The sequence below is a fragment of the Podarcis gaigeae genome (assembly GCF_964106915.1).
Source record: "Podarcis gaigeae genome assembly, chromosome: 6".
NCBI classification, from domain to species: Eukaryota; Metazoa; Chordata; class Lepidosauria; order Squamata; family Lacertidae; genus Podarcis; species Podarcis gaigeae.
Window position 1 is genome coordinate 21,430,659 of NC_139682.1, and position 25,481 is coordinate 21,456,139.

At 38.8% G+C, this 25,481-nt stretch overlaps 1 protein-coding gene across 28 annotated transcripts in view; it reads left to right on the top strand.

Moving 5' to 3' along the window:
* ZMYND8 (zinc finger MYND-type containing 8) overlaps positions 1 to 25,481 on the top strand; it is an 82,578-nt gene that overhangs the window by 48,229 nt on the left and 8,868 nt on the right. For 8 of the 28 annotated variants that reach the window (XM_083746149.1, XM_083746152.1, XM_083746155.1 and 5 more), the window contains 14 exons: positions 1,193 to 1,426; positions 2,657 to 2,770; positions 3,550 to 3,642; positions 5,259 to 5,346; positions 5,873 to 5,928; positions 6,208 to 6,285; positions 7,708 to 7,823; positions 9,361 to 9,842; positions 13,510 to 13,644; positions 14,477 to 14,629; positions 15,004 to 15,501; positions 18,711 to 19,076; positions 20,468 to 20,658; positions 23,882 to 23,962. In XM_083746149.1, coding sequence (XP_083602275.1) covers positions 1,193 to 1,426; positions 2,657 to 2,770; positions 3,550 to 3,642; positions 5,259 to 5,346; positions 5,873 to 5,928; positions 6,208 to 6,285; positions 7,708 to 7,823; positions 9,361 to 9,842; positions 13,510 to 13,644; positions 14,477 to 14,629; positions 15,004 to 15,501; positions 18,711 to 19,076; positions 20,468 to 20,658; positions 23,882 to 23,962 — 2,685 coding nt within the window. Of the gene's footprint in view, positions 1 to 1,192; positions 1,427 to 2,656; positions 2,771 to 3,549; positions 3,643 to 5,258; positions 5,347 to 5,872; positions 5,929 to 6,207; positions 6,286 to 7,707; positions 7,843 to 9,360; positions 9,843 to 13,509; positions 13,645 to 14,476; positions 14,630 to 15,003; positions 15,502 to 18,710; positions 19,077 to 20,467; positions 20,659 to 22,224; positions 22,294 to 23,881; positions 23,963 to 25,481 lie in introns of those variants that run through there. The other 20 variants (XM_083746150.1, XM_083746142.1, XM_083746141.1 and 17 more) reach the window with 7 other exon arrangements.

Consider the following 25,481-nt stretch of genomic DNA (forward strand, 5'->3'; position numbering starts at 1 on the left):
AGTGATAGCTGAGCAACTATTGAGTTGGCCCAGTTGTCTTTTAAAAATACGTTAATGGTTTTGAGCAAGAAGGACTAGCATTGGAAGGGTAAAGGATCAACATATATTTAAAGCATTTTATCTGAGCTGAAAGGACTCCCTAAACCTCTGGAAGCTAAATGACAAATAAGTCTGCCCTCAGACTTGTAATCTAAAAGAAAAGTCATGTAAAGGGAAATAAGCTAACACAAGCACATATTTTTAAAGGTACAAAGTTCTAGTAACAACAAATTTGAATAGAAGCAGAGCAGGAAGATATTCTTTTCTCCATCTCTCGCTTGGCTAGCCTGATGGAATGGCACATTTATTTCCAGACAGATACTTGTAAAGAGAGGTATACAGTGGTACCTTGGTTTGCATACATTTTGAATTACAAACACGTCAAACCCGGAAGTGCGTGTCCCGGTTTGCAACCTTTTTTGGGAATACAACCCATCTTTTTTTGGATTACGAACATTATTTTTTTTGAGGCCCCATTGGCAAAAGCGCACCTTGGGTTACAACCTGTTTTGGTTTACAAACGGACCTCCGGAACGGATTATGGTTGTAAACCAAGGTACCACTGTATGTCCTCTCCTTTCCCCTTCTAATTTTTTCACAAATGTGCACATTGTTTACTACTGTCCTGCACCTTCCTGTTCAAACATTCACACATTTAAAGCACATGAAATGTCGGGTTAAATTCGGATTTTTCTGGTGAAGGTTGTCCGATAGAGTCATCTGCCCAATAAAGATAGTTAATTATGCTTATCTATGTACCATTGCAGCTAATGCAAGTTTCTTTCCCAATTCAAGTATTGGATGTGGTGTAGGGTGTCTGATATATTTCTGGACAATGGGTTGATTCTCCCCTCAACCCACCCATGGTATTTGCTTAAAAAACACACACAAGTATACAGTTACTAACTGCATCTAGTTTGGTCCTAATTAAAGTACATCTAAGTTGAGACAACTGTACTTGCCTGAGGGAGATATATGTTGCTCTGGTTTCAAATGCTTATTATGTACTGAATGAGAGAAGTCATCTGAATTAATATTAGGTGGGCTGTATCAAATGCTGGTGGGGGCTGGTTGGTCATGTTTGATCATCATATTTATTTTAAAATACAAATTTGTTTTGAAACCAAACCTGTCTTTCTTGCCTACATTTCAGTCAGAACTAAGACATGGTCCGTTTTACTATATGAAGCAGCCACTCACCACAGACCCTGTTGATGTTGTACCGCAGGATGGACGGAATGATTTCTATTGCTGGGTTTGTCATCGGGAAGGCCAAGTCCTCTGCTGTGAACTCTGCCCTCGGGTTTATCATGCTAAGTGTCTGAAACTGACAGCGGAGCCAGAGGGGGATTGGTTTTGCCCAGAATGTGAGGTTAGTCTATCTGAGGTGAATATGTGTCTCATTGCTACTGGTTTTCACCTCTCAGAACCATGTTTTTTTCTTTCCAGTGTGACTTCCTGGTCACTTTTTGGAAAGGCAGAGAAGCAATGCAAAGTTGCATCCAAAATAAGGCTTTTGCCAATATTTACCATTCTGTTTGTTTTTCTTTGATTAATGTTTCTCCCCATCCTTATCACCTACATCCTCTTTGTTCATTGTGTCTTGTACCACTGTATGGGGATGGCAGGGGCATTTGTGTCCATTTGCGCCTCCTGAGCGACACTTAGCTTGTTGTGGTGAAAGCAGTTTATGTATGATATCTTCTTCGCATCACTTCGGTGTGTGCAAGGCCAATACGATTCCTTTCTTCCTTACTCTTTCCCTGCTGGGAAGGATTAGCCTTCCCTACCTGTTTTCTGCATTCAGATACTTACTGAGGCAATGTAAAAAAACTTCACAGGGAAGCAGGTTCCAGACCACTAGCATGAAGTATGAATGGGGATTTAGTCATTGCCTCTGAGATTATTAGTATAAAGAGCAAAGAAAAAAAACCTTGGCAAATTAATACTGTACAGGATAGATACCAGCAATCATTCTAGGTATGGCAAGACTGCTAGCCTTGCACACCAACAGGTAGATGCCTCAGTATAATGAAAAATGGTACACTTCATTTAGAAAGAGCGTAATTATAGTCCTCTACATTTGGAAGCATTTTCAGTTTTATTTGTTAGGGGGGAAATAGACGACCTAAATAGGTTATTTGGAGTGATTATTGCCACTCACACATATTCCATTATCCTCTATGGCAACATGATTCTTTCCTGTTAACCACGATTCTCTGGTTCACAATCTTCCTTCCTGTCCAAGACAAGTGTTGCAAAATCCTAAGCTCCTTGGGCATAATGTTGGAAATAAGGAAGATTTGGGCAAGTGCCCAGCCACATTTAACTTCAGGATTCATAATTCAGTAGCATTTGGGGGATCAGTCAGAAACTGCCAGCAAAGCCAGCCTGTCTTCATCCTCCCCTATCCCCACGTGAATCTGAACCAATAGGACATTTTCATGAACACAGGACTGTTGCAATATTCATTGCACCCCTTAAGGGAAAATTAATTATCAACATCCATATCTGCATGTGGCATTAAACTTCATGATCCACAATAATGAAGGGGTGATGGGGTGCTCATCTGCACACATTTTGCAATTTTTTCAGTATTTTCAATCTTTACTTTTAGAAAATTACTGTAGCGGAATGCATAGAAACACAGAGTAAAGCTATGACAATGCTCACTATTGAACAGCTATCCTACTTGCTCAAGTTTGCACTACAGAAAATGAAACAGCCAGGGGTAAGAATAATATGTGTTACTATTTCACTCCACTGGATATTGTCGTTCAGCCTTTAGATTTCTGACTACATGTAAAGCTCCCCAGAATTGTCTTACCCTATCTAATGTATAGTGGAAAAAATTGGTTTCCTGCCACCATGGGAGGTGGGGGGGGGGGGGAGAAGGCATTTACTATTAAGACCAGCAGACTGCCATCTATAATTTGATGGCAGATGTTTGTTCACAAGATGTTGGTTTATGTCTAACTTGCACAATCACTTTTGAACAAATCTTTAGCCAATTATATAAAAGAGTTTAGATGATTTGATATCTATAAATTTAAAAAAGTAAAAACAATAGTTCTGAAGTGAAAGGCAAGCTTTCTTTGTTTTAGATTATTTATCTCTCTGTCATAGCATGTAAAATTTTAAAGGTGGTATTCCCCTATTCCCCCATTTCTCTCACTGGAGGCACTTAGTTGTAGCCAACTGAGTTATGCTCAGAGTACACCCATTGAAATCAATGGGCTTAAGTTAGTCTATTGATTTCAGTGGTCTCTTCAGAGCATGATTGAATTGGATGCAACCCGATGGTTCTAAAATATCCTTGCCATTTGCTGTTTTTACGAGGACTTGTACTACTGTTGCTTTTGCTTCTGCTAAATAATATTAGATAATGTGTCATCAGCCTGTTTGGGCAATTTTTTACTTTGACAAAAGTTTTAATTGATTAGTTGAAACCAGTTTTAATGCAATAAATGTTGCAGTCCTGACTCTCTGTTTTTGCTTTTATTTAAACAGACAGAGCCATTTCAAAAGCCAGTTTCACTTGATCAGCATCCAGATTATGCAGAATACATATTTCATCCAATGGACCTTTGTACATTAGAAAAGGTTGGTTGATAGCAAGGAGAAAAATCCTATTTAATTCTACTAGATTGTTGTTACTGTGCTCATAACTATATGTATTGTCTCATTCTAAAATCCACGCAGTTCCCCCTTTAGATGATGAGCAAGCTTGCCCAATAGCTATACTGGAAATATTGGCCATTATTATCCTTTGTGCTATTATTATTATTATTATTTTACCCACCCTTAACCACAAGGTCCCAGGACAGGTTATAGCAATTAAAAACATTAATATTAAAACACAATATTAAAAACAGCTTAAAACAACTTAAAATTACAAAAATAAGGTGGGTGTTGGTCTTGCTGCTGTGCTAACTTCTCTATTATTTTATCTCTTTGTTGTCAGTAACTATTTTCTTTTAGAACACAACAAACCTGTTTCCCCCTCTTTTTATATGGGTGAAAATTTGCATCACAATAATTTTTTAAAGAGTTTATTTCGCCCCCATCTTACTGGGTTTCCTTCTTTGTGTTACAACTTTTATCCTGTATTATATGTATACCATTTAGAGGTTTAGTGAATAAACAATATATAAATCCGTTTAAATAAATAAATATATCCAGATATAACTATTATTTCCCACAGCCTATAATAGCCATGCTCTTTCTAGATGTATTCTCGCATGACAGCAAACCATGATTAATGGTTTGCTATGAATGCACAGATAGCTCTTCCTTCACCCTGCCTTGCTAGTATTTGAGTGAAACAACCACAATTTTTGTCTTAGTATTTATGTCTGAACCAGGGGCTGTGGTTTGTTTCACTCCCAACAGCTATGATTGATAAGCCAAGAAAAAAACTTTGCTTCAGATTGTGGCTTTGTTTGGGGGTTGCAATTGTTCCACTTTAATTTGTAGGTAATGCCAATCCAGGCACTGTGGTTCTTGCGCCCATTCTCTAGTAAGGAGGAGTGAACAGCTTGTCCATGGTGAACTGTTGTCATTATTTGTTTGTTTGTTTGTTTGTTTATCCATGTTAACCATGGCTTACTGTGACACATGGGCACAACTTCTGTTTCTCCCATATCTGTCATGTGCCTCAACAGTTACAAACTATTAAGGTTAATTTGATGGAATTTAGGAGAATATGGCAGATTCTGGAAACAGGCATAAACGGCCCCATTGTAGATGAATTTTCTCTATTTTTAAAATGGCTGCAAACTGCACTAGAATGTCCAGTTTACAAAATGTTGAGAATTTTGAGGATGGCTTTCTTAACTATTAATACCAATTTTATTGCCAACATTTTAAAAATTGTGATCCTACTCCACCAATATTTTGTTGAGCTGTCTTTTACCTGATTTTGTATATGAAACAGAAATTACCTTAGCAGCAATTGTTTTGAGTATCTTGGGACTTCTAAAACTCCTAGTCATAGTATGCTATTTTGATATGCAAATAAATTACATTTGTGTCAAATTAAGGCAAAGTTGATTATGTCAACTAAGTTCTTGACTATGAACAAACTAAAACACTTTTGACAGTAATCTCACTTTTGGTAAAATCTAGGCACAGCTTTTCATTAATATGTATGGAATAAAATGTGAACTTAGTTTCTGGATTTTCAAATTCCAATACATTTTTTATATTTTCTTTTGCAGAATGTTAAAAAGAAGATGTATGGATGCACAGAAGCTTTTTTGGCTGATGCCAAATGGATTTTGCACAATTGCATTATTTACAATGGAGGTAAGTATGTGTAAGATGATAAACTGTATCATTTGATCATGAGGCCACATTATGGTAATGCCACAACAAATGGCAGACGAAGCATCCATAAATAAGAACTTGAAATCTAAATAAGTTGAGGGATTTAAACTCCAAGAAAGAAGATATTTCTAGTTGATTTTTTCATACTGGCATGACTTAAAATATATGTTAAGTTGGTTTGCTTTGTATGAGGCTAAGTTAAAAAACGTGGTTCTGAAATGCAGAATGCTAACACTAAAAGGGACTTCTATCCAATAACTACTATTTAAAGAGAGGATTCTTTCCAAAATGTTGTGGCCATGTTATGCCTGGGTTCAGGAAAGGATGAAAGCCTTATTTTTTTGCAAACCATTCTTTGTTCTGTTAGTTTTCAATTTACCAATAATTTCCCTTTAATAAATATTTTGAATACCAACCAATAGAAATATTTATTTTAGATTGTAGTACAAATAACATGTCTTTACAATGGAGATTTTATTAGACATCTGCTTATCTGTTTCCTCAGGAAATCACAAATTAACACAAACAGCAAAAGTCATAATCAAAATCTGTGAGCATGAGGTATGTATTACCTAGTTAGTTTTCATACTGTATACATATTTTCACAGTAGTAAGTTCCAATGAGACTTGCTCTCACTTTAATCAGGATTGCAGCCTTAGTATGCTTAGTATGCTTAAATTTCAGAATTCACAGACTGGCAGAATGTATTATTCTCTGCAGTAGAAAATTATGAATGACTGCTCTTCTTGCTCTGGATTCCTTTTAATAGAACAGTTGGAATAATTAAAATTGAATAACACACTCCCAACTCCTACAGTAGCTGATGTTTCTCTTTACAGATGAATGAAATCGAAGTATGTCCAGAATGTTATTTAGCTGCTTGCCAAAAACGAGAGAATTGGTTTTGTGAGCCTTGTGTAAGTAAAATCTTTTTTTTTAAAGTCCACACTTAATCCAGTTTAAGTTTGGAGTTATTCTTTTGCTTCTTACTTTAAATCTGTAAGTGACCTAGAGAAATCTACTTTAGTTTGTAAGTATGCATTTTTAAGCTACATTTGATGTGTAAATCCAAAAGTTGAATTTGTTCATGGTCCTCCTCCTCCTCCTTGGCAGACCCAAGCACTCCAGCCTTTTGTGAAAAACAGGAATTTTGCTAAAACACCCAGTCCTTAAAATCAGTCTTCAGTTTTGCACTTGAGTTCAGTTTTAATTTATGTGAATTAAATGTCAAATATATGGTTTGATTGTCAATGTGCAAACTACTTCAACAGGTAACAGAAACTTAATGTAGTGGCCAAGAGTACAAGCACAGTTCAAATTCTCAGCCACTGTCTCTTGTAGGGACTTTGGTAAGCAAGCAACCGAGAATCAAAAACAGCCATAAAGAAAAAGTTTTTGGGTTCCTAACAAATTTTGAGATAGGGCATTTCTTTCAGTACATATCTGCTTTGGTGAACTGAAAGAAATTTCCCCAAGCAGTCCTATTAAGAAACATTGAAAGAAATTCATTTGTTAAATATGTTTTCTTGAAATGCATTGGGAAACCTAATCACCTGTACGGCTATCTTTCCCATTTTAACACCTTGACAAGCCCCTGTTCTCCGTCTCTTTATTTCTCCTGCCCTCTAAAATGCAATACATGGATAATGGAAAAGCCTACTTTAAATGACTGTTGTAATAGAGACTGAAGTAAAGGCCTCAGTTCTGCGTCACATAGTCTGAAATAAATAATGGTTCACTGTACCCTCATTCTCATGTAACTCAAGCCAAACCTTGACTTAGCACAAACAAGTAGGCTCCTGAAACAGAGATCATACCTGCTTTACTCCTCTCCGGTCATTTTGCTGTTGTCCGGAGCTAAGCCATCGCTTTGCTCGGCATCTTGTCTGAATTCAGGCTTGTGGTTTAATGCTCTCCATACAAACCATGAGCGTTGTTCGTCTTGTTTTCATGGAGATTCAGCAAACCCCATTCCAAGCAACTTCCAGAAGTGATGCAAAACTTTCAATGTTGGGTGAGTTTTGCTAGCTATAGAAATAAAATAATTTCTAGGGCAAGCCTTCTGAATTCCCCTCACTACCACCACAAACAGGACTGAGATTTCAAGGAAAGGCAAGACAAGCATTTCTCTTCATAACATACAAAGAATGGGAAAGCTTAAAACTGTTCAATTATTTGGACAAACGCTACCCTTTCTGCATAAGGAAGCTACATTGCAATATCTGAAATATGCAATCCATATCATATCTTAAAGTATTGTCTTGCATGCCAATAATTAGAAAGTACTACATGTCTTTAAATAGTTTCTCACTGTGTGGTCTCTGTGCACTTTCCTCTAGAGCAATCCACACCCGTTGGTCTGGGCTAAGCTCAAAGGTTTCCCATTCTGGCCTGCTAAAGCACTGAGGGATAAAGACGGTCAAGTTGATGCTCGTTTCTTTGGTCAGCATGACAGGTGGGAGTTCAGTCAAAAGGTGGTTGAATGGTTCAATGACTCTTCTTTTTTAAATATATATCTATTACCACACAGTGGTTGCTATTGCATAGTTCACATGTTATTATTCTGCTTTGTAGAGCTTCATATTAGTAGCATGTATAGTACATTCCATTTCCCCATTAATTATCATATTTTTATGTCTCATACCAACTGGTTGCCACCATGGCAATGTAAGCTTACTAAACATATTTTGAATATGTAAAGTTAATCAAGATGTTGTTTTTGTATACACAACATTGAGGCAATGTTTTACTCCAGTAACATTTACTCTCTGGGACATTATAAAGCCTATGCTAAATTTTGTGGCAGAGTAACGGATCATCATTAGATCAAACTATGTTTTTATGCCTTATACACATTATGTAGTTACTCTAACATTTTAGCATCACTGTAATGTTGTTAATAGAGGGGGGGTCACAAAAAAGAAACTTCGTAACATATAAACTTGAAAGACAAATATGTTGATGCTCCATGAGAATTTGTGTGATGTGGGGGCTCAGCCTTCATTTCCCCTTGAAAAAGGAGCATAAAATTGATGGTGTGTGAATGGTGGAAGCAGCTGCTAAACTGAGTGCTGCAGCACTACAGAGCAAAGTTTCAAGGATGGCTATATTAGAACCCCTAAATTTGAAAAGACAGGGATACATGTTACATTGAGGAGAGTTACTTTTCCCCATTGCTTTCATTGAACTTGGGTGGGGACCCTGGCTTCCCCAATGACAAATCCCCACCAACTATTTATCATGCTCTATACCTGCAGAAATGCTTTGTGTATGTGCTACTCTCTCAAAAGGAGGTATGGCAACGTTCTTTCAAAAAAGAAAGTAATACTATTAGTATTTTACTGTGTGCCTGGGGAATCCCCCTACCCCCCACCCCACAAAGCATGCAGGAATTCCTACACTTCCTGTAGATGCCTGCTCTCACTGCCCTTTTGGTTACCATGGGGCCACCAAGTTTGCCAGTCAAAGAACTGATTGTGTTATAGTGTGGTATTCATGGTCTGTCATATGAACAGGTCTTAACAATCTAGTCCTACAACGTCATGTAAGTGCTTGTGGTGAGGTGTTTAATAAGTACAATATATTAGTGCAGCGTTGCAAAAGACATGCCAACACTACAGGAAAATTACAGCCTGCTGGATAATAATTTCCTGGTTAATTGTGACTAAAAGTTCAGTGAGAAAGTGTTTTGAATGGCTCAGTGTCCCCTTTTTTGATTCTGTCAAATGTTGAATTTACTTAATCAAATTGTTTTGAAAGCAAAACATACACCTGGAATGGTATTGTCTCAACGGCATTATGTATTGCATAGACTGGAAGTATCCTTAAGTTTGTCCTAAATGAAGGTTTCGATCTCAAACACGCATAATTTTATGTAATTCATTCATAGGATTGTTATTCAGATTCTATACATACTTGAAAGTAAGACTTAGACACAATCTACATGAAATGTAATGTCATGTCCCCTCATTATTTTACTGTCTTATATGCAGGGCCTGGGTTCCAGTAAATAATTGCTACCTCATGTCTAAAGAAATTCCTTTTTCCGTGAAAAAGACTAAAAGCATATTCAACAGTGCAATGCAAGAGATGGAGGTTTATGTGGAGAATATTCGCAGAAAGTTTGGAGTATTTAATTATGCACCTTTCCGGACACCATATACTCCCAACAACCAATACCAAATGTTGTTAGACCCTTCAAATCCTGGTGCTGGAACTGCTAAGACTGACAAACAAGAGAAAATTAAACTTAACTTTGATATGACAGCATCACCCAAGATTTTAATGAGCAAACCAATGCTGAGTACCAGTACTGGGCGAAGGATTTCCTTAACAGACATGCCCCGTTCCCCAATGAGTACAAATTCATCTGTTCATACGGGATCTGATGTTGAACAGGATGCAGAGAAAAAGGCAACCTCCAGTCACTTTAGCGCAAGTGAAGAGTCCATGGACTTTATTGATAAGAATACAGGTAAGGAGGGCAGGGGGAAAAAGATGCTTCTTCAATGGCTATATTCAAACTTTATCATCATGCAGAACAAGGAAGGTCAGAAAACTGGAAGGAAATAATCTGGTGTTCATTATCAAAATACTTGTAGGAGGTATTGTTGGACTCAGGTGCAGCTCTGTTCCTAAGCATCTGCACAGCTACCTTGGGAATAATTAAAAGATTGGGTCAGAGCCAGGAAGGTTGTTGCCCATGCTAATAGCAGAGGATTTGTGTTAACTTCAAGGTGGGTCAAAGGCACCTGGGAAGAGTATCATTTAGGAAAGAATCCAGAGCAATTGTTCAACAAAGGATGTCAGGTCAGACTGGCATTGCACTGGAGAACTAAGAACCAGGGAGGTGGGGCATGATCTGAGCATCTGGAGCAGCAGGAACAGGTAGAAATGTGTTTCTGATACTTCGGTGTGTTGATGGGATGAAAAGAAGGATGCATTTTTTGGTCCAGAGGGCCAGGTTTTCATAGTACCTTCTCTAGGTGCAATGGGGAATATGATGTCTTGGTGTCTCCTTGGATAGGAGCTATTGTTTAAAGTTACTGGAAGTGTCATTGCAAGGAACACATCAGTGGGACTGCGTAACTTTGGGAGGGGGTGTCTGCCCCAGTATCAGCAGTGGTTTGCAAGGAAGGCACCTACAATTCACAGAATACTGAATTTTGAAGGGTAGTGCAGAGTGACAAGTTGGGGACTAGAATACAAAGACCATTTTGCCATGGTGTTCTTTTATTTTTAGCCAGCTTTTAAAAATCTCTTCTAGAATTTAGCTTTACATGCTTACCATTAAGAGGCAAGGAAGCAACAATATCTAGCACTATAAGCTAAAAATATTTATGCAAAAATAGATTGTGTATAACGCAAGTTGTTTACAGACTCTTCATTTACCTCCCAGGGCTTTTTATGTGTAGTGTCAGCACAGTACTTTACAAAAAAGCTGTATTGGATCCAATATTGCTATCCTAATTTATTCATTCATGAATGTCTTCTCTCTTCATTAGGCATGGCTGAATTTTCTATTTGTTATGTTAATAACATCAGGAAGTTTTCTTAACATTTACTATTGTGCTAGGCTCTTGCATATTTGCTTAATTCTTTGCAAGAGTGACTGCTTTCCATTTTTAAAATATTACACAACTTCTTTTCATTTGAACATATAATATGAAGAATCTTGCTCTGCATTTAAAATTTGAATTGGAGGAGAATCAGATAATTTTTGAAGTTTATGATCATCTTCCTTTTTGGAATGTAGACCAAGTACCCAGTAATCTCTAATCTGCTGCCACCACCTACCAAGTTACAGAGAGCAATAGGAATCTTCCTTTATTTGCTTAATTGTGCACATCAAAGTAAGCCTAAGGGGGAAATGTATTATTTCTAGAATCGACCTAGACCAGAACACATAGATAAATTTAAGAACCAGTACACTTTATAAAATAAACAAGAAAAAATAGTTACTTAGTTATGAATAACATGTATCACTTCTAAGTCCCTTTTTCAACATCTACCCTAACTGCCAGCCTTTCACCTATGCCTTTCCTCTCTGATCTTACCTGCTCACCATATTCTCTTAACTGTCCTTTCTCAGAACTCCTTCACTTGTAACTCACTCAGATTCCTGCTATCACTCATCTTTCCACTCATTACTCTATTACAGAAACACTCTGAACTTGAGATCTTTACCTGAGGAGCAAATTATCTTGGACTTGGTATTGTGCAGTGTATCGGTGGCATGCATTTTCAAACATAAGGGCACGCCTGGCTTTTAATTTGATTAATATATTAGGTATACTATGATGCACTGGACAAAATGGAATTTTGAGCCTGAATGTGCCATTATTTGTTCTGGTAATGAAATCCGGGTTTTGGAAAGGCATATTTTAGGCAGCAGTCCAAACCTCCGTAACTCTAGGATGAGGAGGCACCCCTCTACTTGTTTCTGCTGGCTCAACCAGTCTCCTGATAGAGGGACACTTGTGCTATTCTTGCCACCAACAGGGGTTGGACCTGATCTGTTGCCCTCCCCACCTTCTGCCACCATTGTAAGTGGGTGGGTTGCAGATACGTTGGAACTTCCAGAGAGCTGCAGCAGCAGGTTTGGATTGCAGTCTTAATGCTTTAAAATAGTCTCTTGCTCTGTGTTTGTGAGGTTTATGAAGGAAATTTGGGGTTGCCTCCAATTTTCAAGTTCCATGGACATTCAGTTCCCACTAACTCATCCTCACTATTTCATATAAAGGCAAGAAAACTGGTGCAGATATTTCTATTGATGTGTATTCAGGACTGTGACCTGAAAGAATACAAACTTGGACCTGCATCACACTGCAAAATTTTGTCCTTCCACATAAAAGAAGCTCCTGCTCGGGTTCCAGTCAGCCATTCTCTCCAAACAAGGCATTTCTCCCTTCTCTCCCAGCCCATTGTTCCATTTTTCTTTTTCAGATGTCATTCTTTATTCTATAAGTACTAAGCATGCTCAGTCCTCATTGGACTATTCATTTTGTTGCCACTTTAGTTTGCTTTTTTAAAAAAAATACTTCTTCAGACCATGGCATTCTTCCAAGCATGCTGATATCCAGTCTTGTTGCTATTCTCCACCTGAGTTTGCTCTTAGAAGAAGTGATGACATGAAGCATCTTAAATTTGAAGGCTAAATAGTATAATGAAAGATTTCTCTGCTTTGCAAATATTAATCTAGGGTTCTTTGGCTTAACTTGCTGGCAAAGGAGCATGTTAGATTTTGATAAATACTTGTTTGCAAGACATTTAATTTAAACTATCTTAATAAGTAAGCAAGCAAGCAAGCAAGCAAGCAAGCAAGCAAGCAAGCAAGCAAGCTGTAAAGCCTGTAGAGAAGCTCAGTCATGTTTCAAAATAGTTCATTTTGATTTAGCAAGTTGGAACAGTGTCTTGAGAATAATATGGTATAGGAAATCCACATACAGGTGAAATTTACCAGAATCTAAGGTGGGCAGAGATAAATGGGGAAGTAGTCCTAAAACTGGGTATTTCCTTTCCAAAGTGAAAGCTGGTAAGTTGATGGTATCTGAAAGCATTCCTAACTAATTAGTTATCTGTGTTAATCAACACAGCATTGGTATAATTAATCATCTTACTTGGCATAATAAAATATAATTTTACTCTCAGTTGAAATTGTTTCAATAAATTCACAATTTTTGCACTCTTTTTATTCCAGTGCAGCTACTTAATAAGGGCCCTCATATTTTCCAATGCTTATGCTGTGGAAGGATAAGGGATGAATCAAGCAGCCTCCTGCTTTCCTGTTTCATTTCATTTTCACTGGCACTCCTGCCCCATCCTATTGACTTTTCTGAAAGAACATGCAAAGTCTGCATTTTATTAGTACACATTTTGTATAAAATAAACCCTTTTTCAGTGTATTTTCTCATAAAATGTATTTTTAATGTAAAATACTGATTTTTTGTGCTCTTTGCACACCTAATCTGCAATGCAAAATCCAGTAAGTGCAAACCACAACCAGGGTGGGGGTGGGTTCCTGTTCAAAGCAAAAATGCTAGAAATCCCACAGAGTGGACCCAAGACCTTGGTCATACTTTAATAAGGGGGTTCAGTTATATTTTGAAATGGCAGTTATGTCAATTGTCTACTTTTGTTAGCTTCTCCAGCACCAACAAGGACAGGCCAAGCAGGGAGCTTATCTGGCAGCCCCAAACCTTTCTCTCCTCAAGTCTCAACGCCTGCTAAACAGGAAAGAACATCCACTCCAGGAAGCATTCTGAATCTTAATCTTGGTGAGTTAAAATTGTCAGTACCAACTTTCATTTTATCAATGCTATTTGCTATATGAGAAGTTTCAAGGTGATTCTATGAGTGCAGAATCATAAATGTGGACAGGTACACTTTCTGTTTCCCAACTGAAGCAATTTCATTCAATTCAAGGATATTTTAAATGCTTTAAAAATATCTGGGAAAGTACATAGTTAAGCAGATACAGGATTCTGAGAACTAAATGCTATTTGCTTACCTGCTCTACTACCAAAAAACATAGTTCCTTATTCTTGTATAAAACTAAATATTTCTGACAAAATCCTCTGGTCCTTGGATATCAGTGGTTTTCCCAATCAGCCTCACTTCAGAAAAGCCCCCTGGCATATTTGGGCAATTTGTATAACTTTGATGGATAGGTTTTGTGAGAGCACGGACTAGGGCTTGACAAAGCATTATGCTAAGTATGCGACAGTATAAGGTTTTCACATCAGCATAATCAAAGATCAGAGCTGGACTCTTAATTCTCACTCAGTACAGCTTTGATTATAGAAGGAGTTTATACTCAATTGTACTCCTTGACTGCAAACCTTCACATCAACTTCAGTGAAAATTAAATCTGAAATTGAAATCTGATCAACTTCTGTGAAATTTAAGCAGCCTAATTGTTTCTGGGATTGCAGACATGCTTCCAAATAGTCGTTCATCATTTATTTTGAAATGTTGTAATATATGTTGTAAATATTACCAAGTATTAATACCGAATGTGGACTGATTGAATTAGGTTTTTTCCTTGACATAAACAATTTCTGTTTAAGCTGTGTTACATAATGAAAACACTTTTATTTAATATTCTAGATCGTAGTAAAGCTGAGATGGATCTGAAAGAGTTGAGTGAATCAGTCCAGCAGCAATCCACACCTGCGCCCCTGATTTCCCCAAAGCGGCAAATTCGCAGCAGGTTCCAGCTTAATCTTGACAAGACAATAGAGAGCTGTAAAGCACAGTTAGGTATGCACATGGTAATATCAAATTTGCATTGAAGGCATTAGAGTTGAAACATTGATCATTTTAACATAAATGGGGGGAAATCTTAAATATGGTGTGTTGTCCATTGTGCAGAGAGTTTGGCTTGCATCTTAGCAAACCAGGGTTCAAATCTTCTTTATTTGGGGAGGCAAATGAACTTTGCTTGCAAAACTAATACTTGAACAACCTACTTCACAGAATTATTATAAGTATGGTATATAATTAGTCTGTTATAATGTATGTGTGCTCATTATTTTATATCTATGGCTTAATTCTTAAGTTTTATAAGCCTCAATAATTGTAAAGACGTGTGGTAGAAATATATGAATAAATAAATAGTCTTCTTTTATTCTTAGGGATCAATGAAATATCTGAAGATGTTGCAGTAGAACATAGCGACTCAGAGGACTCTGAAAAGTCAGATTCTAGTGATAGTGAATATATCAGTGATGATGAACAGAAATCCAAAAACGATCAGGAAGAAGAAGAAAAAGAAGGTGCAAGAAGTGACAAAGAATCCTTGGCAATGAAAAAAAAACCAAAACCACCAACACCAACTGAAGAAAGAGAAGAAATTAAAAGTACAGTCTCAGAAGTGGAGAAAACAGATACCCCTGTCAAAGAAAAGGCAAATGTAGACTCTGATAAAGAAGTTTCTGAAAAGGGGAAAAGTTTGTCACATCCTACAAAAGAGAAGTTGAAAGGTAAAGATGAGACTGACTCGCCAACAGTACATCTTGGTCTGGACTCTGACTCAGAAAGTGAACTTGTTATTGACCTAGGTGAAGATCAGTGTGGGCGTGAGGGACGCAAAAATAAAAAGGAACCCAAGGAATCTCCTCCTAAGCAAGAAGGTAAAAAAATATACTTTTTCCTGTTATGCGTATTGGCAATCTAAGATTAAGCACTTTGCTGTCTGTGGTGTTCAGTTCCAGAAATCCTGATACCTTATGTGGTGTGTGTGTGTGAACGTGTGCTTCTAGAATGGGGTGGAAATAATTTTATTTTCCTTAAAAATCTAACAGTGCAGCTATTTTGAGGATTATTTCTCAAATAATATTTGCTCAATGTTGTCAAACATGCACATATAGATATCGATTTGGAAACCTTTATTGCACAAGGTTCAAATGCTGTCTTTGTATTTTCTCACTGTTTGAGCATTGAGGAAATACCGTATTTTTCGCCCTATAGGACACACTTTTTCCCCCTCCAAAAATGAAGGGGAAATGTGTGTGCGTCCTATGGGGCGAATGTAGGCTTTCGCTGACGCCTGGAGAGCGAGAGGGGTCGGTGCGCACCAGGCTTGCTCACCAGGCTTCAGGAAGCTACCCCCCCCCCAGCCCGGCAAGCTCCCAGAGCGATGCCAAAGCTGCATGCAGCTTCACCATCGCTCTGGGACCCGTTCTGGGGGCTGGGATCGGGGGAAGATCGGGCTTCCCCCGCCCCCAGCCGCGCAAGCTCCCAGAGCAATGCCGAAGGTGCGCTCACCTTTGCCAGCGCTCTCCGACCTGCTCTGGGGGCAGAGCAGCTCTCGGGCTTCCCCCGCCCCAGACCCGCGCCTGGGGGGGAAAAATAATTTTTCCCCTTTATTCCCCCCCCCCCCCAAATCTAGGTGCGTCCTATGGGCCGGTGCGTTATATAGGGCGAAAAATATGGTACTTGTGCTTACAGTAAAAAACAGAAAGGAATCAAAGGACCACAAAGCCCCACTGTACGACCATTAACAAATCAGCTTCTAACCCATGAATATAGCTCATGCATTCCACAAGGTGCCAGAAATAGAGGCCTGCAAAGCGAATTGTTCTTCATGTTAAAATGAGCCTAGCCATACTAACACAGGCGAACAGCATGTTTAGGTTTAGCAGACTGTGATCAGTCTGATTTCAACATAAGATACTGATGTGCTGTTCTCTAAAAGTCTCAAAAAGAAGTGTAGAGTTGAAAGGGATCCCAAGGATCATCTAGTTCAATCCTCTGCAATGCAGCCATCTCAGCTAAAGCATCCATGACAGATGGCCATCCAACCTCTGCTTAAAAACCTCCAGTGAATGAGAGTCCACCACCTTTCAAGGGAGTCCATTCCACTGTCAAACAGCTCTTACTATGAGAAAGTTCCTTCTCAACAAATATTTTGAAGAATAAGGTTAGAATTATCAGAGTTTTCAATATTTTAAAATAATCAAAGTAGACTGTTTCAGTTGCACGCACAGACATGTGATGAGTGCTGCTGGAATGAATAGGGCTAGGGATGCACAACTGAGTCCTAAACTAAAGCCCAGGAAGCAGGGCTGCTAGGGGCAGTTCACGCAGCCGCAAATGGGAAATGGGTGTGCATAGTAGGGAAGCAGCCCACCCCCATGTGCCACTGTATGCACTGTGTGTACTTTGACTATACCTGAAGTCATCCCACTGTGCTGTACAGGGCCAGGTGGCCTGTGCCCATGTCGTGTGCTTCTACAACTGTGGGGGGGGCAAGGGTGAGGAAGGAGAGATGAAGGAATCCCCCTGCTGAAAAAAGCAAGGCATTAGTATACAGTGGTACCTCCGCTTGCGGACGGGATCCCTTCCAGAGGTCCGGTCGGATCCCAAGGTTTCCGCAACCTGAGGACCACTTCTGTGCATGCGTGCGCAGCAAAACCCAGTAAAATACTTCTGGGTTTGCCGCACGCATCCTGAAATTTACGTAACCAGAGGATTATGTAAATGGAGGTTCAACTGTATCTTCCAAAAATGTATCTTTGCTACAGTGGCTTGAAAACATGCAGCTGTACTATAGATTGCACTAGCTTTTGTCATTATGTACAGAGTATTAGTATCTTGTCACTCTTCAGATGTTGGACTCCCATAAGCCCCTACCAGTCTGGCCAATGGTCTTGGATGATGGGAGTTTGAGTTCAACAACATCTGGAGGGACCATTGGTTCCCAATCCATGATCTGTATTCTGCAATGCTCAGACAAGGCAGATGGTAGATAGAAAGGTTAGAAACACTTCAATAAGTTTTTTTTTTTTTTTTTTGAGATTATTTCAAACCTTTCGGTATTTAATGTGAGAGAGGGAGAGTTGAATTTGTGTCACCTTTGCTGGTGTTATTTGTAAGCGAATTCTGTGTTTTGTTCTATAGTTTCTGAGTTTTATTTAATTTTTGGTTTGGGCTGCATATATTACAATTAGTTTAAATAAACAAATGAATACATTCTTGCAGCATGTATATGACTTGTGTTCTTTATACAGTGGTACCTCGTCTAGCGTCCGCCTCGTTGCACACCCGTTTCGTCAAACGTCCACAGCAAACCCGGAAGTACTGGAATGGGTTACTTCCGGGTTCGCTGCTCGTGCATGTGCAGAAGCACAAACTACTCCGCGCACGTGCACAGACGCAGTGCTTTGTCCAGCGTCCTTTTCAGCCCACGACTGGGGCTCCGGAACGGATCCTGGTCGCAAAACGAGGTACTACTGTAGTAGTATCCAATCACCAGGGAACGTGTGATCATGAGAGTCTTGAAATCTTGGTGTGTGTGCTGCCTACAGTAGCAAATTCCTGAAACGTCTGCTGAGAATGCAATAATTAAGGGTGGTTTCATAATCTGAATGAAGACGTTTCAAAACCTAATATATGTCAGTGTAAAACAAGGATAAATATTAGCTCTGAGGCATCATCTATATGATGTGAGGGACTAAAAATAGTTCCAGAGTAGATGATGGAAGGGTCAAAATGAAAGTTTAGAGGCTCCTAGAGTGACAAACATATACCCCACAGAACTTGGTTTACTTTCTTTTACTTCATCACATTTTCTCTGCAGGCAAAAAGATGGCATTTGTAGGTCTGTGATGTGTAAATTGCTTTTGAAAGTCAGCTGGCAATGAACAATGCAACTTTCACCCACTGAAAAATAATTATGTGCACCGATATCTGTCAGCTGGCAGTGAACAATGCAACTTTCACCCACTGAAAAATAATTATGTGCATCGATATCTGTTGTCCTATGTTCCTCACAGTAGTTTTGTTTTGTATTACTTGAATTGTCAGTAAAAAAAATCATGTTTTTTTTCTAACCACTTAGCTGCAGCTAAAACCCCACCTTCTTCAACAGTAAGTAGTCAGCCTCCAGCTGAAACTCAGGTGCTTACTCGATCCGCATCCCAGACTCCTCCAGCTGGTGTCACAGCTACAACAAGCACTACTTCTGCTGCCAGCACTCCAGCTGCAGCCACCGGGAGCCCAGTGAAGAAGCAAAGGCCGCTTCTACCAAAGGAAACTGCCCCAGCAGTCCAACGGGTTGTATGGAATTCTTCAAACAAATTTCAGACTTCTTCTCAGAAATGGCATATGCAGAAGGTGCAAAGGCAACAGCAGCAGCAGCAGAGTCAGCAGCAGCAACCTCAGTCCTCCCAAGGAACAAGATATCAGACAAGACAGGCCGTGAAAGGTATGTATCACCTTTCCCATTTTGTTTTCACTGCTGTATTTTTGCTGTGGTCATTGTGCTCAAGTACTTCAAACTATTCTTCCATAAATTTGTCCTGTAAAGATATGAAAATGCAAAATCGCTCCACCAGTGTGGTCCTTAAGTGTACAGTGGTGCCTCGGAAGTCCATTCAACTTCCAAAATGTTCGGAAACCAAGGCGCAGCTTCCGATTGGCTGCCTGAAACTCCTGCAGCCAATCAGAAGCTGTGGAAGCCGCACCAGACATTCGGGTTCCAAAGAACGTTTGCAAACCAGAACACTCACTTCCGGGTTTGTAGCGTTTGGGAGCCAAGGCATTTGGGAGCCAAGGTACAACAGTACTTAGAATAATTTGTTTATCTGCAGCATTTTAGTTGGAATGTGAACTGCAGTATCAATATGGAGATGCACAATATAGGTTGTATCTAATGCTGTCTGTGCTTGAGTCCCTTCCTCTATAACCCCCCACACACTTAAAATCTGCTCTGGAGAGTTAGCAAACCCTCCTGTGCAAATTGTTTGTGTGACTGGGTACTAGGGCATGGCTGCAATGAAGAGGTGAGGAAAATGAAGTCCCATTGTGCAATGTTAGATTCCATCATATAATTTTGAATGGTTTTAAAGTGTCCTTAAAGAACATGTTGATCCCTTTTTATGTGATGACAGAAGGTTTTTTATTTTCTGTGAAACATGGTTATGAAAATGAAGAGTGCCAACCTTTTAAGAGGATAGATCCAAGTAATTTCTAGATTTATTATTTTCCAAAAATGGGGAAACAGCCATTATTATTATTGTCCAAGCAGTTCTTAATCTAATTAATTCTGAAATTTAATTTGCACCTAACAGATACTAATGTAATTAAATCTTCCTAATATCTTTAGACAGATGCAATCTGTAGATTTTGGGGTGTCAACCTAATTTGCAGACCCCCCTTCCTCCCTGCCCCATTTTACTTAATATCATACTGGAACAGTTCCTAATAACTCAACAGCTTGTTCACTACTTTGTGACATTTTACTTGGCCATAATCAAGGTATTATCCCACTATGGTACATTTTAAGGAGTATTTTCCAGTGGCTGCTGAAACTAGCATAGACACTCACTAAAAGTTGCCCTAAGAATCCTTAACTGCCTTGTTTTCTGCCCTGGTTTACACAGTTATGCAAGCATAATGTCACAGAATAAGGTATGTCACCACTGCAAAAAGTATTATGGGAGCATCACACACCAATCCACCAACACAAATGTTCTAGACTGGGATGTGAAAGGCTATTGAACAGCATTTATTTAGCATTGGTTTGCCTGTTTTTTGACATTTCAAACACACTGAAATCTGCAGTGATTCACTTGTGGGTTTGTTTTGTGTCCTTAGCTGTACAGCAAAAAGAAATTACTCAGAGTACTTCAACGTCAACCATTACCTTGGTTACAAGCACTCAACCTGTTTCCATAGTAACCAGTTCTGGGCCAGCAAGTACACTTTCATCTTCAGTTAATACAGACTTGCCAATAGCAACAGCTTCAGCAGATGTGGCTGCAGATATTGCTAAGTATACTAGTAAAGTAAGTTTTTTGTTTTTGTTTTAAAAAAGCACTACTTTGAAGTTCATGCAGTTGCTGATGTGCAACAAAGCAGGTTATCCACTTGCCTGAACATTTTTCCTCATCCTGTGATGTGGATAAGTTTAACCTTTGAACACGTGGAAGAACCTTAACAGCAATATTTTAAACTGGCTGCTCGTGTGTAGCTGGAAGCACTGCAACTTTTCCTGCCATAGTTCTCCAAAAAGAGAAGCTTGGGTTTTGGGGCAGGGATGGAGGGAAGAGACAAAAACAGCCCAAATGTATGCATGGTTAACATACATTTATGGATAAATTTTATTAACCCAACATGTGTGGATATATGTATGCACATCATAATTTTATTAGTACTTATCAGACTTATCTGTAATGTTTGACAAAGCTTTTTTTCTACTTTGTGCGTGTTTCTTTTAGCACAGACAACCATCTTTATGGTGCATAAAAATAATAATGGGAAAACAAATGCAAGTGCTTGCCTCAAAGAGCCTAAATCTATATTTAAGCAGTAAGAGAAAAGTAGAGAAAAATTAATACAAGGAAATATAGTTTCATGTCCTTAAACTTTGCTCCAATTGGAGATGAGGATCTAAAGATTAAGCCTGAGGCTTAATAGAAAAGGTGGCCTTTGTGGAGGAATTTGAAGGAAGACTCTGAGATGGCACCATGTAGGTGTTCTAGCATAAAGGCTACAAGAGAGAATTTTTGATATTCTGTTCGGGGGGAAATGGTATTCTGAGCTGAGTATTTTCCACTTCAGTGTACAGAGCAATGATGTCACAGCAATAGCCTTAAGCCCTGCACTTCTTGGGACAGAGTAGTCTTACAGATATGTAAAGCTATCTCTATAGAAGCTATTGGTACAGGAGCCCATTGGATACAGCTGTATGGGAGTAGCTGAGCTATATGAGTTTCTGGCAGCCGAGGAAGATGATGCCTTTGCTTGGCCTATCTGGGCAAGTGGTATGCCACAGTGACCAATTGGGTCTTGCTCGGGAAAGCCAGCATCTTTGGACAAGCACTTTCAGCTACGGTTACCAAACATGGCTGCCAAACAGATATGGGGGCTTTGATGGTGGAGTGGGGATAGAGGAAGAACTGTCCTGTAATTAGTGTGTGCAAGGTGTGACACAACAGTTCCAAAGGCTTTAGGCTCTGGTACACATGTGGTAGATAAAGGACTGTATATGAAGGGTTGACATTTTTATTTTTAGGCAGGGCTGTAAAGCCTCGTCTTGCATACCTTCTCCCTGAAAAACTTGCTATACATTCTGTGTATGCAAGAGAGAAATAGTAGATTTCAAATCACTTGTAAGTCATAAAGTTCATCGGTTGGCCTTGGGCAAGTCAGCATCTTTCAGCCATACTTTCTTGCTTGGGTAAACTAGCCTTGTGTACTACCTGGACTCCTTCAAGGAAGACAAAGGAGAAGTGGCCAGAATGAGAACTGAGCAGGCAAGGCTGTAAACAGGTGCTTCATTGAACATCAAGCTTAAGTGCATAGCTGGCCAGTTTAAAATACTGCTGTGAAAGTTTCCCCGTGTGTTACAGCTGGCGTACCTTAACACCACTAGTGAGACCACACAGGGGCAGCACAACTGGAAGAACAATTAATGACAAGTAAGTAATTCCATTTTTGTTCAGGTACCAAAATCATGAAGTAAAAACAACTCCTGCTTCTTATGTGAAGTGGTTCTTCTAAAATGTGTTCATTTAAACATAATGAGAAGTTTTAGAATGATGAAAAATGAGCCATCCAAGGGTGGTGCTTTAAATGCTTACAAAGTGCATTTGCCCCCTCCATTGTCTTTATTTTAAGAAGCCATTCTAGTTTCTATTGATGCAACTTTATTTAATTAAGAAATTTAGGCAGAGAGCTAAATTGAACCTTACTTTTTAAAAAACATAGACGTGAAAAGCAAAAATGAGGAATTCCTCACATGTTCCAATGTAGCCATTTGCATGAAGTGGAGAGAAACACAGGCATCTGCCCTGTTTATCTAAACTGCTCAGTGAGTTGATGCCATGTATAAGGTCACAAATGATGTTTAGAAAGTTCATGCAGTTTCTTTCTCCCATCTCAGTCCTGTAGGTATCTTGATCCATTTTACTACCTCATGAATATTGACATCTGATCCTGCATCAGCAACTTGCATGGTAGACTGTGAACAGATTCCCAGAGTACTGCATTTCAGACTCTCAATGCATAAATTAGGACTAAAATTAAAAGTAAACGGCTCCAGAATGCTTTGTTGGTGTCTGATGGATGCAAGCAAATAGAGTTGGATTCTGATTGTCATTTTGACATCTAACTGCTATAATAATGCCAACATGGAATTCTGTGTTTTGACATGGTGATTGGTGATTTGAATGCTCTGATGGCATTACAGATACATGGCAATATTGTAATTTAACACCATCTAGGGAGAACCTATGGCATTCAGATTGAACAAGTAAATAGTGAACTATGAACTCGCCACATGTCTGAGAGTCCAGTTGTCTGGCTACCAAACTAAACATACTCTGAAGTGATTTAATCATAGCACGTGGCACCCCACATTGTAGTCTGAGGCACACACAGATACATCCCCCCCCCCGGCAGGTATGCAATCATGTTGCATGCAATCATTTATAATGGCTCTGTATAATCACTTGTTATTTGATTCCTGAGATTTTACTCATAGTGAGATTAGAAACCGATATCAAAAGAACTAAATGGAGAGGTGATATTTTTATTCACACACAGTAACCCACCCAAGTTCATAGAATCATAGAAATATAGTGTGAAGCAACCCAAAGGGCCATCTAGCAATGCAGGAATCATTGCTAAAGAATCCCTGACAGATGGCCATCTAACTGTCTAAAAACCTCCAGTGAGGGAGAGTCCGCAACACTTCAAGGTAGTTCATTCCACTATTGAGCAGCATTTATTGCAGAAAGTTCTTCCTAAAGCTCAGTTGTTCACTTCTATCCATTGTGTGTGGAGTGGATGAATCTCAGAGGTCAAGAGGTATCAATATGACCTAAGATGCAGTGGTTGCTGGGTTTCTTTTATATTATTGATATGAGATTTACAAAATCCACTCAGAGAAAAGTGTGTCAGTAGTTTTTATAATATCCTACATAAGAAATTACGGAATGTTGCCGGGATAAAGAAATTTAAAAAGCAAGATCACTTTTAATTCCTTAATAAACTTTTTTTTAACAGATGATGGATGCCATAAAAGGAACAATGACAGAAATATACAATGACCTTTCAAAAAATACCACTGGAAGCACAATTGCTGAGGTCAGTGTCTTTTGCCATCAGCAAGTCACATTTTTTCTTTAAAAAATAAAATGTGAAACACTTTAAAAATAAGTAGAAATCTGCCTTTTAAATATTCTGCAGATATGTATTTGAGTTCTGGCCTCTTGTCTGATCTAATACCAACTATTGTGAAAACTACTGGTTGCATACTGTGTGAGAGAGGAGCTCATTAAAGTTTATAACATAAAATTTTAACTAGGTTGCTCTTGCTAAAAGCTGCTACTACTGCGCAGGACAATGACAATATAATAGTACTACAGTGGTACCTCGGGTTACAGACACTTCAGGTTACAGACTCCACTAACCCAGAAATAGTACCTCAGGTTAAGAACTTTGCTTCAGGATGAGAACAGAAATCACGTGGCGGCGGCGCAGCGGCAGCAGGAGGCCCCATTAGCTAAAGTGGTACCTCAGGTTAAGAACAGTTTCAGGTTAAGAATGGACCTCCAGAACGAATTAAGTTCTTAACCAGAGGTACCATTGTACTTCCTTAAATGCATGGCAGACTAGCTATTCCAGGATTTTCCTTCAGGCCTTCTAAATCTAACTTGTTTACACAAGCAAAATATCTTAGGTCCAGCTTACAATTTGAAATACTCAATTGACAGGGAGCTTATTCTGGCTTGCACACATAGGGCTAAACCATTGTTTAGTAGTATATAGGAGTACAGCCAGTGTCACCACCTCAATTTGTTTAGTGAATATATTGTTTTCATGGAGGAAGGAAAGGATGAGGGAAAATGAGTTTCAGTATCTTATCTTTTTTCTTTCCTGTGATTCAGGCACATTAACTAACCCTTCTCTTTTTCATGCCACATAGCAAGGGAGGGGAGAGAGTGACTGTGCGATGCCCATGTTACTCAGAGTTCTGTAGGCAACTAATGATTTACAGAAGCATGCTGATCGTGACATTGCATTAAAAAACAGCCTTGACTCTTCTTTTTTTTAAAAAAAAAGACAGTTATTTTTCTTTAAAGTCAATTTTTCTGAATGTTTATTTATTTACTAACTACCTTTATAGCCTGTGTTATAACAAAACTTTTTCAGAGCAGGTTACAACATAAAACAAGCAAAACTTTTAATAGCAATAAAATGAAAATTAAATCAGTTGGGGCACTTTTGTCACTCACTACGGTGCTAACAATATTAATCCTGGTCCATATACCTCAGATTGTACGAAACATTAAAAAAATTTGAGTTCTTCATGCAGAACCTTTCTTTTAAATTCTGCTGGATACATATTTAATATATGTAGGTTCCTCTTAAGGACTCTCATTTTTTTGTGTACAGATTCCCTAGCAGTATTATTAGAGAAAAATTGCTTCATTTGCTATCCATTTTGCTGATGAATTTTGCTAAAATCTCTTATTATGAGTGTGAAAGTTGTTTTTTTGATCGGTCTCCTAGTTTCCTCTCTGTTTACTGTTTGAAATACCAGAAGGACAAAATTTGCCATGTTTTAAGCTCTTGTTTCTCATCACTGTTGGCATAAATTCCT